The sequence below is a fragment of the Brachycentrus maculatus genome, unplaced genomic scaffold, assembly GCF_059751285.1.
Source record: "Brachycentrus maculatus isolate JH-2025_06_01 unplaced genomic scaffold, ASM5975128v1 h1tg000199l, whole genome shotgun sequence".
Lineage (NCBI taxonomy): Eukaryota > Metazoa > Arthropoda > Insecta > Trichoptera > Brachycentridae > Brachycentrus > Brachycentrus maculatus.
The window spans coordinates 2244113-2264749 of NW_028280950.1; the positions used below are offsets into that span (position 1 = coordinate 2244113).

The 20637-nt window shown below is 30.9% G+C and overlaps 1 protein-coding gene across 3 annotated transcripts; it reads left to right on the forward strand.

Moving 5' to 3' along the window:
• Positions 1–5972: 5972 nt before the first annotated feature.
• LOC148307429 (uncharacterized) lies at positions 5973–20385 on the forward strand. Of its 3 annotated transcripts, none has more exons than XM_088263506.1 (24): positions 5973–6274; positions 7289–7430; positions 7755–8018; positions 8352–8520; positions 9179–9289; positions 10575–10799; positions 11135–11262; positions 11478–11633; positions 12135–12316; positions 12905–13050; positions 13287–13423; positions 13504–13645; positions 13720–13867; positions 14733–15017; positions 16032–16163; positions 16241–16393; positions 16573–16740; positions 16978–17197; positions 17311–17555; positions 17981–18141; positions 18221–18448; positions 18531–18729; positions 18838–18955; positions 19914–20385. In XM_088263506.1, exons 2-24 carry the CDS (start codon positions 7310–7312, stop codon positions 20051–20053), a joined length of 3978 nt encoding a protein of 1325 aa, XP_088119632.1. In that variant the 5' UTR covers positions 5973–6274; positions 7289–7309; the 3' UTR covers positions 20054–20385. The 3 variants fall into 3 exon arrangements, with proteins under 3 accessions (XP_088119632.1, XP_088119631.1, XP_088119633.1); XM_088263505.1 differs by having other exon boundaries at positions 5994–6302; XM_088263507.1 differs by lacking the exons at positions 5973–6274; positions 7289–7430; positions 7755–8018; positions 8352–8520 and adding an exon at positions 8902–9080.
• Positions 20386–20637: the final 252 nt, after the last annotated feature.

Consider the following 20637-nt stretch of genomic DNA (forward strand, 5'->3'; position numbering starts at 1 on the left):
TATTTATTGAGATTTGATAATAAATTATTTTTATATTGAAAAATGTTTACTTTCATTCCTTTGAACACCTTTTTAGTGTATTATACAAGTATGAAATTACAATCTTTCTCCGTGTTGCTATTAGTTTACTGATACCTTGTTCTTAAATTACACAAATGCAAAGTATCAGTGACTAGGTCCCCGGTGACTAGACCTAATTGCTACTAGGTGTTCACATGGGGCCAGCGACAATCACTAGTCATATCTATGGGGTTTGATGTACAGATAAAATGTCCAATGATCACTAGGGTAACATTTTTTAAAAAATACACAAAAAATAAGGGCCTTATTCATTAAAAGAAAATGTTCATTATTCTCAGTTATTTTTTTAAGTGAAGGTGCCAGTTTCTCTAAATTACACCTCATTATTTGATAAATGATAAACGTAATAATTATAGATTAGTTATCCCTTCTAATAATTTATAATATGTAGTATGATAACGATAAGTGTTTATCATAATTATGTATGTTACCTGTTGACTGCTAATTTACACAATTCTGTTTGGACAGTAGAAATACATTACATGAATGCAAATACATCAAATTTTAAAAATATATCCTCTGAATTAATCAAAACCTTTCCTAATTTACGATATAAAATACTTGATGCTTATGTGAAAATATATACCATACATTTTTTTTTAACGACAGAAGCATGAAGAGTGCTCTATATGATTAGAAAGAATTTGTGTTGTCAATGTAGGCAATCTAGAATTTTGGTCAAAGGATTTGATTTGTTCAGAAAAAATTTAATATTTGATTAAAAATTAAATATTAAATTATTTTTTATATAAATATAAATAAATATTCTATGACTGAATGGGCATTGCCAGGTCCAATTTTAAATTTAAGAGTGAAGACTGACCGGAGCATTTCATCGTAATGTAACATGTTACGATGCGAGCATTCAGGCAGTCAGTACACCGAGCCGAGCGATCCATCCATAGTTTCGGATGCTCGCCGCGAGCGATGTTACAACGTTTTGTTACGACGAAATGCTCCGGTCAGTCTCCACCTTAATGCTTTCCAAAAACAACTCTAATTGGTTACATTTGTCTGCCTCACCCTGCATATATGTAACGTTTAGTATCAAAATCTGAAATTTCCATAGTGATAGAAATGTTTATATCTTTAAATTTATGACAAATATAAAAACAAAAAACATCGTATCAAAGATAGTGAATTTGTTCATTTTGCCCTTTTTTAATTTATCTATGAGCCAACGTCTACATTTTATAAGCATTTTTAATTTAACCTTTCCGGGAATATAGATGTAAATGAATGTCAGTGCGAATTTTCCTCAAAGAAGTATTGACGTTGATAAAAGTCAAAGTACGTCCAAAAAAAATTATGTAAAAAGTACCTACTCCCTAGAGAAAGTTGGACGACATTATAATTAAGTTATAATAAAATATTTATATTGATTTTAAAACAAAGTAACATTTTAGTTATAAAATGTAAAATCACAAAGTAAGTGCTTCAAATATAAATTATATCAATTTTTATACTCCCGGAAAAGTTAAATATGAACCATTTTGAAACTAACACATGGATCTGTTGCCTTTTTATACTTATAAACATTGAATATATTACAACAATAAAAAATTTACCATCAGCTCGGCTGTCCAAACTCAAAACACAGTAAGGGACATTTTTTGTAATACGTTTGTTTCGCATTTTTGGACTAAGTAGATTCTACTTAGTCCAAAAATGCAAAACAAACATACTACAAAAAAATGTCCCTTACTGTGTTTTAAGTTTGGACAGCCGAGCTGCAGTTGATTGGTTGGATACGTCACAGTTTTGAGTCGTATGTTTTTAAAATTCAAAATACTCAAAATCCTGATATTTATTATCCCGATTTCACTAGCTGCATTCATAACACATTCTCATCTAAAATTGGATATGTCTGATCTTGATACTAAAGGTCACATATAAAAAGAAATAAACTGCGACTTATAAAAAATAATGAAACTAATAACTTACTGTGTTCACATAATATTGATGATTTGTCGTCTTAATGGGTTAATATTTCTTTGGTGCCGCAAGTACATACATTTTGATCCATTTTTCTGATTTTTGGACTTGATATTAAAATTGATAAGATAAAAAAGTTGTATTTTAAGATTATGTAATGTTAATGTGTAGTTTTTTGGTGAGTGCGTGTTTTTTCATTGTTATATTAAGTTATCTTTTTTCAAACCCAGAAAGGTAACAAAAATCATACTTTTCATGTAAATTTACAATAACTGTCATGCTGGTTTCACTTATAATATCTGCGTCCTATCAAACACATCCACACTTATACCCACAAATCTGGAGCACAGGACTAATCACCTTCGAGTACTGCTCCGATTACATGCGGTCCCCTATACACCTGTTTGCGGACAGGAGCTAGAAGAAGAAGAAAATCTCTTGCGTTTGTTATTTTAAGATATTAAAACAATATTTTTTATATCTAAAATTGATCAGGAATCGAAAAAAGCTAAATATATTGAGCAATTATTCGCTTAATAACAAATACCACTATAAAAATTATGTTTCTTTTACAAAATTCTTTAGTGTATGTTTTATGCATTGAGAATGTGCAGAAATTAAGCAGTATATAAAAATTTATTTTGTATAAATATTGTCATTTAAAATTTTGTAAAACAAATAAATTGTTTTCATTTATATTACTTTTTGACATTTCATCAAAGATGAAGAAGAATATGGAAGTCTGGGCATTTACGGGGTTGACGACCGTCATAGGCTGGTTTAAGTGATCACTTTGCACTCGTGTAACATTCACCAATTCTACCTATTATTGACAACCACACTACTCAAATTGTTGGAGGTTCTATATATATGAACTAAGTAATTTTGTGAACAAGTATTTGGACACACTCAAAATGTTGTTTTCATTTATATTGATTTTAAACACGGAGTGCAGAGTGACGCTAATTTACTAGAAAATTTGTGATTTGAAACAAACAAAGTTAGAATACAAAAAGTGAGAATCTATGTAATTGATATTTTTTGTGGACTTTTACAGGGTCAAACTTTCAACAAGAATACTTAGCTCTGTAGACGCCAAGGTTACCTTGAGAAAATACGTGTATCTCTGCATTTATATTATGATTTATCATTTTATTTAAGAATAATAAAGATAAGAATAATGTTCAATTGATATGTGGTAAGAGACAATCGAACCAATATCCACATTAATTCATCAGAAATTTAAATTATTTTATAGAAGTTGTATTCCAAACAACTCTTTGAAGACTTGACCAGAACAAAGATTATATACTTACTGACCAGAACTTTTGGCCTACAAAAGCAATAAGGTCCTTATTCTTTTATGGCTTTTTACCCTTCAAGAGTGTTCTAGGCTGTGATAAGGTATTTTTTATTTATACTCTTTTAATTTATTATTAAAATATAGTGAAGCCCCTAGTTTACGTTTTTTAAGGGACTGAGAAAAAACTTAAATGGGGGGTATTGGATTTTTTTTTGTGAAATTCATATAGTTGAGTTTTTGATGAGGTTTTGAATTTATTTTGTTTTATTTATTTTCATGTAGATGAGATTTTTTGCATGGACCTGAATGGAGGAAACATATGAATTAGGGGGTATTGTAAAAAAACACTAAATATTTTTTTTTTAAATTGTGATGACTTAACGGATAAAACAAACATAAAACGTAAAAAATCCACGTAAACGATGATCGCGAATAATGTCAAAAAAAGAAGCGTTACAGATCGAGTCAAAAATCGAATGACAGGATATTTTCGACGTTAATTGGGCAAAATAAACGTAAATGCGGGTAAATAAATGTTCGAAAATATATCGGGACTGAATTACACGCCATCGGCGGGAAAATGTGAAATTAATAATTTTAAGAAATTTACAAAATAATTTTACACAAGTTTGAGGTTAGTAAAGTTGAGATATTAGTAGGTAATGGAATGTTAGTGCTGGAAAAATCCGACAGGGAGCTCGGGCAGCAGTCGTTTAACGGGCACCCAAGGAACATGCGATCCAGGTCTTCAAAACAAATGGGTTAATGACTCCATCTTTCTATAGATATCTGGACAAAAATAGGCCAACTGACATGAGTATTTTCGTCAGTTTGCATTTGAAAACAGTTCGGTTCGGAAAATATAATACAGTAATAACTAAAACTAGAATAACCCACATTTTACAGACGAATAATTTTTGTATTATTTATTTATTTATTTTTGTACGAATTATTTAGTGTTTTTATTACTTTCACAAATATTTCAATTTCATACTATTTCTGTGAGCCTAAGCGGGTCATTGTTAGAAATAGGTATCAAATTGAGGTAGAGGGGTTCGAACCGAGAAACTCTGACTTCTGAAACTCTGAGTCCGCGACACTAACCAAGGGACCACAACCCGACACATTTAAAATAAATATCTACCGAAAAAAGGGACAAAATAACTGTTTCGTTTTTCCTTTACGTAATTTGGTTTTATTTGAAGATTTGCCGCCTTCTTTTGCCATGGACGGAGGGTACTAGGTATTTAAGAAAAAAGAAAAAATAAATTATATACTTATTTACTTATCTCATATTTAGATAGCCCGCCAGGTCATCCGGCTGAATTCAAATATTTTTTCATTGACTAAAATCGTGGGATCGGAACGACCATTTATTCTGCACTGGAAAATTCCTACAAATATTTTACGTACTGTACTAATGGAAGTCATAATGTAAAGCGAAACATCAATTCTAGTTCTCAGAACAGTCTGAAGATGTCCAGCGGTAATTGATCAAACATGCAAGTGAAAGTTCACCAAGTACATTTTAACATAATTGCTATTTGATTCTATCATTAATCTTATTTTATTAGTCTATTATGCACTATACGAGGGTTTTCAGTTTAGTGTTGTAGGGTTACGAGCATTCATTATTTATTGATTTTCAATTGAATTGGCACAATATAGTTTCCAGTTCTTGAACCGGTTTGTGGTAGCGATGGAAATACTTCGATAAAAATATGGTGTTCGCAAATCGTTTGTAGTACAACCTTAGTACGCTACAATTGTAGTGTTCGCACAAAACAAATGAACACCAAAAATATCGTCAGGAAAGAGATAATTTAGTTCGCATATCAATGACGATATAACCGATGACCGAAAAAATTGGTACTGGGAAATTTTAGTATCTCATGATAACGTTTTGTTCCGAAATTTTGTAGCTACCTTTTTTAAAACTTTTCCAAAATTCGACCGTCAGTGTCGGGGTGGAATTTTCAGTGCGAATCGTATCGACACAACGACCAACGAACAAAATAGAGGTTATCGAAAAATACCATACACCATACATTTTGTAGTACTGAATCCCGACAGTGGAATGTCCAATTGTCTATTCCATATATCTAATTTGCGCAAACTACATTATTCTACACCAGACACGACAATCGTAGGGTTGAACATCTTCTTTCTTCTTCTTTGTTGGCCCCTATCCTCATTCGAATGGTACATAGGGCGCTCCATCCATTTCTGTGGATACAGATGAAGAAAGTTAAGGAGTTCAGGGTGACATCACTTACATAACATGGGAAAGGTTCTCCATATCGTAAGAGCACTCGAGATCCCCATACTCGTACTAACTTGCGTAAATTATACACTGATGCTTTTTTTAAATTATTAATTTTATTTATTAAAAGGAATAACCCGCAAAGCGTCTATTTTAGATGCTTGTCTGCAGGTAGGATAGTAAGGATAGGGAAGTTACGAAGTTAGGTTGTGTACGAGTTCCTTGAGTGTTCAAAATAGATGTTGCATATATAAAACGTAGCACTACACAGTATTAATACTCTCGAGCACTATAAAAGTATGTTGTGTTTGATCGTACAATTTTTTTTGTAGCGCACAGTGAGTAGTACTATATATAATATATATATAGTAGTACTCACTGTGCGAACTCATTCATGTTCAGTGTTTGAGTGCTATGATTGAGCCAGTCATATACATTTAGTAGTATATTGTTTGTTTAGTATATTGTGGGAACCAGTAAATCGCGCTCCTTCGCGCGGAACGCTTGCCGCCTAAAGATATTTACAGATGATATTGCGTGTACCAATCTTGCAATACAATACAAATAAAATACGTTCAATACAGAAATGGTGTCTTGAGTTACTTCTACTATTTGTATAAAGATGCCAAGTGTAGGCGAAGTGGATGTACAAGATACAGCACACAACCAACACTGGCGAAGTTTTATTGAAGGTTGAATTTTATTTCGTTTATCTGTTACGTAGGTACAAGTTGATAATACTAGTTATTTATTGTTTCTTCTCATTAGTTATTAATTGATAAAATGATATTTTAAAACATAAACATTTTTAAACAGCAGAGTTTATTCTAAGTAATGGCAGTAGTAGATATTTCGAAATGAAGAAGATAAAAAGAAGAAAAAAAATCACGCGATTTTTCCAAGTACATAGGCCCTTTTTTTTAAATACGTTACTAACGGACTTATCGTTTAAATGAACGGCTTATATCTTATTTTCAATTTGAGTATGTCCTACATTAAGTATTTAGTACCTATTATAATGAATTTAATAAATAACATTGAAAGTAAGTACTTATATTATTAACCTTTCGGTTATCAGTATCATTTCTCAAATCATGAAGATCGTAGAAATGTGTTAATCATTTAGCCTTATTTTTTGTACTTTGACATCTCAACATCGATCAAGAAGAATATGGAAGTCTGGGTATTTACAGGGCTTAAGACCCGTCATGGGCTGGTTTAAAAGATCACTTTATACACGTATTACATTCATCATTCTACCCACGATTGAATACCACACTCCTCATTTTTTTGGAAGTAATTCACTTTTATGTGTGAATTCTCGGCAGCATCTATGGTAGATTCGAATAAGCTTTTTATTTAGCAGAGACCCTAATTTTAAATGTATGCAAGATCCTTCCCGAATTATTTCACATAGTGGGAAATGCTTGAAAATATGATTTTCAGTTTTTTTAAATTAATTTACCTTTTTTAGTATGTTGAGTATTGTACTGAAATTTATAACCAAATAATTTATTAAAACATTAAAGTACTCAAATTTATGTATTTTTTTAAATAAATAAATTAAAAAAATAGTATCCCAAATAAAATTAAATTACCTCTAACGATGTAAACTTACTTTCAAAAAAACTGTGTAAAAGTATTTTTTATTTTAATTTATGAAACAAACACATTATGAAATTTTATATTTTTTTCAATGAATCTAGGATTACCTTGAAGACTGAGCCATGGATGTAACAGGGTTCTTGCTAGAGCCTATTATAGCGCTGGGTGTGTTAAGTGCTATATATTTTGTTTTAGTTAGCAATTCTCCAGGGAAAAAGAAAAATGGCCACTATTCTCTTCCAGGTATTAAAATATTTTCAGTGACTTTATTTATTTGTAGTTTACTAACAGTTAAAGCATTGTTTGCAATACAATATATTAACAATACAAGAAAAACATAGATTTAAAACAGTGCACAAAAAAAGTATTTGAATAAAAAGAATTATTATAATAATAAATAAATAGCAAAACATTAATTTATTGATCAACAAGGCATTAAGAGTATCAAACTGATTCTACAAATCCGATATCAGATAATATTTTTAAATGAAAGTTTTCTAGTTATAGAAGAGAGTTTCCTCTCTTGAAATATTACAACTGTTAATCACATTTCCTTATGCATTATAGACTGGAATTTCTTCTTAAAGAAACGATGGGCCTGTTACATGTTAAAGAAATGGAAAAAATCTAGACAAAATGAAGAAGTCAAGTTAGTGCCATCTACTGAAGAACCTCTTAAGTTAAATAATGATATCTGCGATACCCAAGAAATATTTGGGACTAATAGAGAAGGATATTCTTTACTCATCACATTTACAAGAAAGTCACACAGGATATCAGAGTTGATTCTGATGCTGACATTGCCAGATGGATCCATTTTTCAAATGCCAAGTAAGTTACTTTAAAAAAAAACAAGTATTTTTTAAAATATTTTATATGGGAGCAGTCTCATATACTGTTTTAGTCAGCCCATATGTAAGTTGACCACAATCAGACAATACAGTTGGACACCAAGGGCACCAAAAATAGAGACATTTGCACTTGCAAAACATTTGCTTAGTGTCACATCTGAATAGAATATAATATATAATCAGTTTAAACACTTTAATCCTGAGTCTAGTAAGGGACATGGTGCATTTATATTATCCGTTTCACATCTTAACATAAATTTTATGCACTTTCTTCTAATTTATTAGATTTATAATTGGTACATTTGATTTCTAGATGAAAAAAACACTATGATATATGATGGTTCTTCAGAAACCTGGAGGGCAGGAGGACTATCTTTAGTTCTATTGGAACCTTTCATGAGATGGCGAATTATCTTTAATGGAATACTTTGCAATCGGAGTAGTTATATCAAAGAGCTTCAACATGTGAGGTTTAACTTTATGTAAGTTTATAATAACTTATATTCATATTTATTCCGATTCACGTCACATTTATTTCCAGTCGATACAATAATATCTTTACACAATATGTGATTATAACGGTTTTGAAGAATGTAATAAGAATGTAATAAATATATGTTTTTTTATAACAGCAAGAACAAATTGAATTTTGATCTTAAAACTATTTAAATTTGATTCATACCTCAGCATACTCATGCAGATTTTGTGAGAATATAGAAGCCTAGCTATTTAGAAGGATTTTAATTGCCTAATTTAAGTGATCTTCTAAAACACTGACAATAAAAATATGTTTTTTTAGAATTAAATTTAGCATAATAATAAAATTATTTATTTTTTAAAGCAGATAAAACTACAAACAAATATATCAAGTTCTAATACACTTGATATTCAAAATCACTCGCAAGCAAGTGGAGGCTTATAAATTCTTCTTCTTCTACCCCTTATTTGAACCCAATGGTGTATAGGGCACTGAATCGTATAGAAGCAGTGTTATCTGCGATCGTTAATACATGATGGAAAGTTGATCAGCCTTGGGCTTCAGGTACCAGTCCAGGGTGATATTAAATAAATAATTAACAAATAAATAATAATAAAAAAACACACTTGATAATTATGTTTTATATATTTATATATTTCTAGTTGGATAGCAGCAGCAGATCCAGTTAGAACGCCAGATGACTCCAGCTGTAATTTGATGGCGGAGGCTATAGCAACTGAACCATGGAAGGATCCATATTGGTTGGATGAAATGTAACAAATATTTTTTTAATATTCTTGAGGTATTACTGATTTGTGTAGTTTATTATAGGCGAGGGGCGGTTTACCATGGAGTAGCTAGGTGATCTAAAATCGATAAATTCAATTTAAAAAAACGGTATCTGTATTGTAAGAAGCTTTAAGTCCTTTTACCATCATAAAAATATTTTAAAAACCTATTATAGACATTGAAAATGCCATTTGTCATTAAGATAATCATTTTAATTTTCACTTCTATTCTGAGCTTCTCTCTGTTCATCATCATTATTTGGCAAATTTGGTGACAATATCACTTGACATCACCTTTACATCATAGTACACCACTGTATATTGTATAGTTTAAAAAATATATATATTTTAACCTCTCCGTACGTACCCCTTCAACTGTGGGGCCATAAAATACCAGGTCAGACAGCGTATGCCCCCAGGTTTGGGGCATAGTGATTATTTCAAATTGACAACATTTATTTATTTATTTAAATTGACAATATTTATTTATTTTTTGTGTATGTTTAAAATGCTGATATATGTGGCATATGTTTAAAATTTTGATATTCAATGTAAAAAAATGTTTTAAAATTTAAAATTCGTATAAAAAACTCACTGTGCAGGGTACAACCTTTTCATTAATATGTTTTATTTTTTTAATTTTATTTAAACTTCATGTACAGAAAATAAAAAGTACATTGGCGGGCTTATTGCTAAAAAGCAATATCTTCCAACCGACCAAAGACGGACTAGTGATATTGATCAAAACGTTTGATACCATATATGGCCGTTTGCAATCAGAGGGTAGATAGTACTTGAACATTTAAAAAACATAAATTACAAATTGACATTAAAAAAAAAAACATAAATTACATATACCAATTACCAATTAACAAAAGACGATAATAAGGAGGGCAAAGGAAGAAGGGAGTTTAGGGAAGGAGGTAGAGGAAGGAGGTTTGATCGACAGTTAGGATTCTAATGACAGATAGTAATGTCTCAGACGTTTTAAAAGTTAATACACATTATTGTCTGATGTAATAGATTTTATCAAAAAACTAAAAAACAAAAAGATGAAAATGGAAAAAAAATAACAAACTAGGATTCTAATGATAAATAGGTAGAATCAAGTAGTAAGTTTAAGGAAGAGAGGAGGGGTCAGGGGAGGAGGAGATGGACAGTTAGGGAGTTATGTTATTACTGGAGAGGTTAAAAATCATAATTGCATATGTATATCTTTATGAAAATGTGCTGTGTAATAAATATCCATTACAAAAATGATTATTTTTAGTACACATTCACCAAAGCGGGGATATGAACAGTATGGAAGTATGTGTGGAACCATTGTCGTAAATGAGAATGAAACGCCTTTATCAACTTCTATTTATGGATTAAGACTAAGAAAATGGGAACCAGAAAGGATTTCTTTGCGAAGATCATTAGTTATTTATGGAGCTGCCTACGATGGTACTGTTTATAATATCGGAGTGGAATCCTTTAGCAGAGGTCTTACACAGTGAGCATTTTTTAAAATTTATTTAATCTAATGTGTTAACTCGATACTAGTTTTTTTCTATCTTCTGAAGGAATTGAGTGCTTGGAGTATTTACTTCAGTATTTTACTATTTTTTTGTTTATTAAAACAGGAATACACTTTTAGGAAAGGATAAGTGTTTTAATTTTTAATTATCAGCATAATGCGAGGATTAGCAAATTTCATGCCCAAACTGCAATGGATGCAAATAATGGGATAAATGAATTTACGGACTACACTTATAATTCCTGTATTTATTATTGTTTTATTAATTAGAGTAATAACTGATGAATATATTTATGTTTTTTTTATTATAGGGTTAAATTTGGGAATATCAGATTAGCTAATGGAGATGTGGAACCTATTCAAGATATTGATATTGATTTATCTACCATTGGAGAAAATAATATGGATTTGCCAAAATCATTCACCATTAAAGTCTCAAGTATGAAGACTATTTTTTTGCATTACATTTCTTTTGAATTGATGGATGACATTTATTCAAAATGACACTTAATAACACATCAAAATTGTATTTTACAATATGTCCTTTTCAAATTTATATTTCTTCATTAGCGCTCTTGCCCTTATAATGATATAATATTTTATCATTTATTGTGTATTATAAAAGGTATTTATTTTTGTAAATTATCCTTGCAGCACTTTCCATGGATTTTGTACTCTTTATCAGTCCAGAAAATAAACTAAGCCACAGCTTTAAAAAGAGAAATTGGGAAAACATTGTAATACCATTTCAAGCTGGAATCAATGGCTATCAAGGTTCAGGATTTTTGCAGCTAACCTACCCTTATAAAGGTTAGTTAATATTATTTTGACTTTTCGTATGTATAACTGCTTAAGTTATTAATCTTTGCACTCCTATTTTACAACAAATCTAAAGTAGAAAACACTATTGTAGGATGCTTAAAATGGAAATTTTATATATTTCACAATTTTGTTGACAAATCCTGGATTTACTCCACTTAGAAGTTCTGTCTGAAGTCTGGGTATTTGCAAAACTTGCGGCCTGTCATTGGCTGGTTTATGTAATCACTTTACACACGGTACAATAGTCACCACTTTTTTTCCATGATTGACAACAACATTACTTAAATTTTGAAAAATTGTATAATGTTGCAGAACTACAATATATGACTGGTTGAAGTGATCACTTTAATACAGTGTATAATTAATCAATCAAACAAGTCAACGACAGATGTTAAGCCTTGTAAATACCTAGACTTTTATGTTCCCATCTCAAAACTTCTCCATGTTGGTAATTTTTTTTCCCTATTTGTAACTTGAATTTATTTTTAGGTGATTATTTGATAGAAGAACATAATATAGTGATGAAGCAATTGGAATGGTTAAGTCTCGAAAATTTGGATGGTAAAATTCCCTTTTGTGTGAGTTTTAAAGAACGAGCCTCATATTGTCCTGATGTTGTCGGGGGAAAAGGAGCTTCTCTAGGTTTACTGGCTTCAGTAGCTTCAAACAAGGTACTATTCAATTAATAAGGATTAAAGATGGGGTGAGTGATCCTTTTGCAAAATGGTTTAATCAAATGAATTATATGACTAGGGCAAGTCACGTAAGGAGAGTAAAATACAAAGAAATGGAAACAGACTGTCACAAACTAGCAAATAGCTAGAGAAAAATATGAAGAAGATCGACCAGAGATAAAGACGATAAGTGGGACCTTTTAAACAAAGACATTTTTTAAAAAATATAGATTATCTCACGCTATATCTGCAATGAATAAAGTATTTTATTATTATTTAGCCACTGTGAAATGAAAAATCAAACTTATCTATGATTTAATAGGAAAATATGTTTTATGTTAGTTTTAGGATAGATAATTAAATAAACAAAAATAATGAAAACTATTACAGCTCTAATTGACCCATACATTTATAATTCCCTAACAATATTTCATTGTTAAAATTCTTATGAATATTTTATTTCTCTTATTATACAATCAAATCTATAACAATGTGCAAAAAAGACACAGATAAACAATCTACACTCCGGGTTTTCCAAATATTTCCTGCGTATAACGTCACCTCAGAATATGTATTTATTTCTAGTATGATGTTCCAAAAGGATTTTGTATAACAACGCGAGCTCTGGAATCCCATTTACAACATTATCCAGAACTGCAAGAAGCTATTAAAATTATAGAAAATGTCAATATCAATTATAGTGAGAAATCACTGAAAGACGCTTGCGAACGGTGAGTATTATTTCTTTTACATCAATTGGTCCATTCTCTCAGTATTCACATTAAGCCCTCCCTTTTGTGATGTGTCCACATTTTGTATTGCGTTGACAGGTTATAGGCAAATATCTTGTTTAAGTCTTATATATTTGAATCCTGTTATTTTCATCATCTACCATATTATCAGTCTTTTCCACCATTAAACAATTCAAGTAACAAAAAAATGTTTTATTCTTTCAATCTTTTTTCAGAGTCACGACTTTATTTGTAAGCACACCTATTCACAGTTTAGTAAAAGAACATATTGTATGTTCATTCGACAATTTATGCGATTCTGAAACTGTAAACTTAATTGCTAAAGACCTTTTCTTTGCTGTTCGTTCTTCAGGTACGTATTTTTTTATGAAACTAAAGGCAATTTAAAAAGTAATATTTTTCAAACCCATTTACAATTCTCATTTTATTCAGGCATTGGGGAAGATTCTGAGGAGCTTTCTGCAGCTGGTCAAAATGCAACAATCTTAGGATGTAATACTGTTGACGATGTACTTAGAGGTGTTCAAAAATGCTGGTCTTCTCTTTTTACATTTCAAAGTGTGGAATATCGCAGGTGCTGTATGGAGATTTTTTAGTAAATTATTTCCAAATTGATAGCATTGTTCTGATATTATTTTTCAAATTCAGACAGCACGGACAGCCAGTGCAATGTGGAATGGGTGTCGTGGTGCAGATAATGGTGGAAGCGAGGGCTGCTGGAGTGATGTTCACGAGACATCCTAATACGGGGAATCCCTCTAATATATTTATAACATCTAATTTTGGGCTTGGAGAGGTAAAGATCCTAAATTTTTTATCAATTATCGGAAGAATTAATTAATATCTTCCATATTATTTTTTGACATCTCATCAAAGATGATGAAGAATATGGAATATATATATAGAACTTCCAAGAATTTGAGTAGTGTGGTTGTCAATAATAGGTAAAATTGGTGAATGTTACACATGAGTAAAGTGATCACTTAGACCAGCCTAAGACGTTCGTCAGCCCCGTAAATTCCCAGACTTCCATATTCATCATCATCTTTGAGGAGATGTCAAAAAATAATAAGAAAAATAACTCCTATAATTGGAGATAATCCAGATTTGTGAACAAGTATTTGGACACACTCAAAATATTGTAAATTAATACCTTATTTATTTAACACTCTCCTTATCATTCATAGATCACTTTGTATAATACTACTTAAAAACTCTATTTCACGACTACCGGTTTCAGAATGACCATTCCATCATCACAACAAGTGAAGTCTACAGTTAACCTGATGATGGAATACTTACATTACTTTTTAATTAGTATTACTATTATTATTTTTATTTTTATAAATAATAAGCTCAGCTATGTACCTATTGATTGAACAGAATGGCTTAGTATATAAATATTATTCTATTTATTTTGATTTTGTATTTACAATTAAATTTATTTATAAATGGTTAAAAAATTTAAAACATTTAAAAATTGAAATCATAAAAAAATATCACTACCTGTAGTAGTCAATCTGGACTCTCTTCTGCCTGATTTCATGGCAGTATAACTTATTTATAGTATAATAACCTTTTTATTGTAAAACATATTTGAACAATCGTTGCATCAGAAATATGCATAGTGATAAAATTGATAATAACTGTATCACTTTCAGAGTGTCGTTTCTGGAGAAGTGGACCCAGACACCATCATAATCGAAAGAGACATCGATGATAATATTAAAATAAAAAGTATTGATGTTGGAAAAAAGGGTCAAAGAATAGTATTACAAAAGTCGCGTACACCCGACGACTCTGGAACTCAAACTTTACAAACCGACGATAATTTAGCAAGCACATTGAGCATTTCAGAAGAAGAATGTCTCTCACTTGGTAAAATTGCCATTCTTCAAGAAAAGCTTTGGGGGTTACCAAGAGATATTGAGTGGGCTATAGTCCAGGTAAGATAAGTCTTCATTTATTCCGCAAATTTTAAATAGAAAATTAAGGCAATGTGTCAAAACTGATGAAAAAAAAAAAAATTGTAAAACCCTTATCCGCACCCGAATGGTGTATAGGGCACTGTATCATATAAACGCAGTGTTATCTTGATCGTTTTTACACATGAAGGAAAGGTGATTAGCCCTCCGCTTCAGGTACCAGTCGATGGTAATATTGAATAAATATTACAGTGAAAAAATCACTTATATTTATTTTACCCCCCTTGGGAATCGAACCCTCCTGGGTAGCCGGAAACCCTCCAGAACGGTAGCCGAGCGTGCTGACCTACACTACGGAGGCGGACAAAAAAAAAGTAAACAAAAAAGTTATTTCAAAAATATTTTACTGATGAATAAATACAGTATTAAGGGTAATCCATGCCGGTTAAATGGCGCAGGGTCTATTTTTCACATATATAAATGACAATGGTACAGCAAAATGACGCTTCGTTGTCCGTTATTTTTATATGCAATGTTTAATCATCGCGATTTTATATACAAAAAAAAAACTAAAAAACAGTGTTGTAGTACATATATACATTGGGAATGCACATACCTTACATATGACCGAAACGGTATAAACTGATTGGGAGTCGACACGCCGTACACGCAACTGAATAAGTGTTAGGAAATCCCCGTGTAAAAGATTGCATTTTTTGGTTCTTCAGTGAATCACTGAATCGCGCTATTAAAACAGCATTATAGCGAAACAGCATAAAAAGGGATTAAATGGTGAATAAAGACACTTATTCATTACTAGTCCAGTATTATATTTATTTTTAACAACTATTTTCGGAATCTACAGATCATTCCATCTACGGGTTTAAATATAAACTATATTAACAATATAATCATGTCTTACCACAAAGTGAATGAAAGACAATAAATTAAACAAATAGGAATAGCGTTAAGCAGAATATTACTGTATCCATTTTATGTAAATAATAATCCTAATGTTTGTGTTAACTTTTGCAGGATAGAATTTATTTATTACAAGCAAGACCTATTACCAGCTTAAACAGTTGGAGTGAGTTTGAATTGGCTCATGAATTAGATTCAGCTGTTATGTCAGAAGATGATTTACTTACATTTGCCAACACGGGAGAGGTACTCATTTTCTGATCAATTTTGAAATTTCTCATCAAAACATATTTGTATATATACTGAAAAACTTATACTTTTAGGTGTTGCCGGGTTGTTTATCACCTATGACAGTGAGCGTTGTTTCCAAACAATTAGATCAGTCCATATCAGAAGCAAATGGTGGTCCAATACCTAAATATTATTTCAGAACATTGTCAAGCACTTGCTACCACATAGGATTAAATGTGTTCAATGTGAGCTTTTTATAACTTATTATTTTTTAATGTCTATAAAAAAAGTGATCTGTTCTATGCTAGCTATCCACACCATGAGAATTATAAGAATATATAATAATATAATTAATAACCTAGTTCTAATGAACTAAATTTGGATATACAAAAGTTTAATTGCATGTTTTAAAAAAAAATTACAGACATTTCTAAAAGAAAATGAAAAAAATATTACCATACGGGTAAAAACAATGGATTTGGCAATATTTGGACATATTGTAACAGATGATAAAATACATTCTATTGGAATTCATCGAAATAATCCAATGGGTTTTATTCGCAATTTAATGATCGTAAAGGACATGATTTACGTAAGTTTTTATTTTCAATTTTATATTTATATACAAAATATTTAATTTTTTCACATATTTTCCATATTGGAAACTGGAAATTCCTAATCCTGGGATCTATGAGATTGAAAAACCTCCAGGATACCACTATTTTCTTCCCACTTGAGGGGTTTCATTTCTTACTATAAAATATAAAACAGCTCTTAATGATTTTTATTTACATATTGTTTTATACACTTGTCAATCTATTTTTTTCAGTTATTATGGATAAATAAGTCAAATAGCGAAAAAGCTACTACCGTTGCTGAGAATCTTACTATTGATTTAACCAATAAAAAAACATCCCTCGAAATATATAACTCGATAACTGAAAGTTTCGGTGCACTCTATCAAAACTCTGCATATCATGGACTATCTAGTTCAGCCAGTGTATTCTCTCAAATAGTGTTCCTCTCAATCCTTCTGGAAGGCGGAAGCGGTAATATATATTTTTTTTATTTTATCTGTCTTAGAAAATAAAATAAAATAATAAGTCATTCAACTCTATGTTTGAATTGGTGTTTATACTACTTGATGATTCTCTCCTTTCAGATTTCTCAACAGAAAATTATCGAGATATTGGAACCATTTTATCTTCTTGCACAGATGTCATTTCGGCTGAAATCCCAGAAATGTTAAACAAATTGACTGTTGCTATTCAGTCTTCAGAGATAGCACAGGATTTTCTCACTCAAGAACCTGCAAATGTATTGGAGTGGCTTGATAAAAATTCCCCAAATATATCAAAATTGTTATCTCAATTCTTAGAAAAACATGGCCATAGATGCATCAAAGAGGTAAATCCATTTAATTTGGTTACCAAAATTTGATATGTCGGCTTTCGGTACTCAATGACACAGTGTTTAAAAATGATCAAATACATTTTACTTTTGAATTATTAAAGATTTGTGCGGTGTTTCTGGCATAGTAACCCTAAGAGTCCTGGCAATAAAGAGTTAAAAAACATTTACACTGAAAAAAACCTCTAAAGTTATCACTATTCTGGTATACATTAAAAAAGGGTTCAATCACGATGACACATGAGGAACAACCGTCACTCGTCTATGCTATCTGTACTGTCCACATAGAGTCACCCATGTTGAGATACGAGTAATTGCCATTAGATGTTTACACGAGACACGCAATCTGTTCAAAAATATAATTTAAGAAATTTATTTGTGTTTATGTTACAAAATTTATAAAAAAAAATTCTCACTTGCAGTTTGATTTTCTTACTGACACGTGGAGCCTGGAACCGACACCACTTATCAAGCTACTACAAGCTACAGTTAAAATTCCTCCCAAAAAAACTGATGCTGCGGATGTTAAAACAACGGATGAACTTATAGAACATCTGGTATCGCCTATAAATAATAAAACAAAGTAAGACTCGAGTTTCATAGTTGATAAATTAGAAACAGGGTAATAAATGTGAATCTGAAATAAATGTTTTCTTTTACAGAAAAGTGTTGAAATACGTGATTCCAATGTGTAAGAAATCGGTTGCCAGGCGAGAGAAAACGAAAGCAGCTTTGATTTCATGTGTCAATAAGTTGAGAATGGCTTATCTCGAGTTAGGAAAGAAAATGGTGATGGAATGGAGATTGCCAGATAAAAAATTGATATTTTTCATGACTCATTTGGAATTAGGAAAATACATTCAAACCAGAAATCCTAGTTACGTTACAAAGTATGTATGTTCAACTATTGTTAATATATTTTTTATCATTTTATATTGTATTGATGTTTTGTATAAATTTGTCTGTCTCCAGAGCAATGTTAAGACGGCGATTCTTCCCTCGTTGGGAGAAACTGCAATTTCCCGAATTAGTGTGGGGATTCCCAAAACCATTGACAGCAGCTGATGATAAACTGATGAGGGAGATGCGGAGCGATACGAAAGTGACGGGTACTCCTGTATACTCGGGTAAAATTTTAGCTAGGGCATGTGTCATCAAGTCGATATCCGAGGTAAATGTTTATTATGGGTGTACTCATATATTGTAAACGTCAAGTTCTTACAAAAAAACAAATTAAAATTGTTGTATAGTAGTAATAATAGTACTGTCATGGTTTCAGATTGATCAGCTTCAATCGGGGGATATTCTGATTACCCACAGCACTGATATTGGATGGTCTCCATATTTCCCACTTATCGGAGGAGTGGTTACAGAATTGGGAGGACTTATATCCCACGGTATGATATTTATATTTAGACTTTGAATTATGGCTTGCTTCCACAAAGTATGTATTTGAAACTTGTCAAGGTAATATTAATATTACTGTTGAGTATGGCACACAACTGTTACTTATTGGTAATTTTTGATGTCCAATTGCGTGCAAAATTCTGTTACGACCTTAAAAAAAAGTCCTTGGCCCAAAAACTTTTGGTTTCAGCAGAAAAATATCAGTCAGTAATTCTACCTTTTATATAATTTATGATATATCTCTTCCAAGAAAAGAACACCCCACGCTTCTTTGTCATATCATTGATATTTGGAAGCACCTACATTTGTGAGGGGAAATCAAAATGTCTAATGAATATCTCGACAGCTCACTGAGAATTGTAACTATTTCCATCCAACCAATATCTAAACATACAAACAAACATAATATCCAAAATGTCTAATGAATATCTCGACAGCTCACTGAGAATTGTAACTATTTCCATACAACCAATATCTAAACATACAAACAAACATAATATCCAAACATTAGTGTCTCAAAACAATATCAAATGATCATTCATTTCATGTTGCTGTTTGTCTTCTAATTTTCTAATAAAACATTCATGAATTGATGAATTTTAAAATACATACTTAAGCATGCTAAAATTATGTCCTACATTTTTTGCTCAGCTATTTGATTTTGTTAATTCCCAAAAGATCACAAAAAAGATAAAATAATGCAATTTAAAAATACATATTTTGATGCATTTAAATATTGTTTGTATCCATATCAATATGGTACAAAATCATCTGGCCTGAAGTTCATAGTTACTGTAACGTGGTCCAAACATTTCCAAGGGGGCCTTCTTTATTATTACAATCTAGAAAAATAAAACCAGGCGTGAATCTTTCGTGCTACCCTTTTTGCAATTCATCACATCATTTTGCACTTAACAACAAGAATAAATAATTAATTTGATGTTTCAGGAGCTGTAGTAGCGAGGGAATATGGTCTCCCGTGTATAGTGGGCGCTCAAGGGGCAACGGATGTTTTTAAAACAGGAGATACTGTTCTTCTGGATGCTACTTCAGGAATATTGCAAAAAGTGGAAGAGAAAACAGCTTGATTTTATATTTTGACTTGATATCCAGTGCACATAAAAAAATATATTTACATATATAATTAATACATGTTTATAAAAAAAAGTGTCAGGTGTAGGTGTATTTTGATAAATATGATAATAATATTGTTATGTACAGTTTAGTTTCACAGATTTTTTGTATATATTTTATATAAGTATATGATAATAAAAAAAATCGGATAAATTCCAAAGTGGGGAACACGCAAAAACATTCTTTTGAGATGCTAATGTTTAGAATTTTATGTCATACATCTTTTATTGTAGTTATTGTATTTATTATTTGAAATACTAATTTATTAAAAAATAGAAACATTCAACCTTTTTTGTTTTATTTATCTCATTGGAATTAGCAAGATGATACATTGCTCAGAGTAGGTATACTATCATCACATTTAGAAATTTATTAATGACTGGAATTACAAAGACGTTATCCACAAAAACAAGTCAGATGAACATAAATTTAGCTTTACTTCTATTTGGCAAAAGCAAATACCCATTTTTTCAGAAGAAAAAACATTTTGACAATATGGATTGAAAACCGATTTTCAAATAGCATAACTGTGAAAATG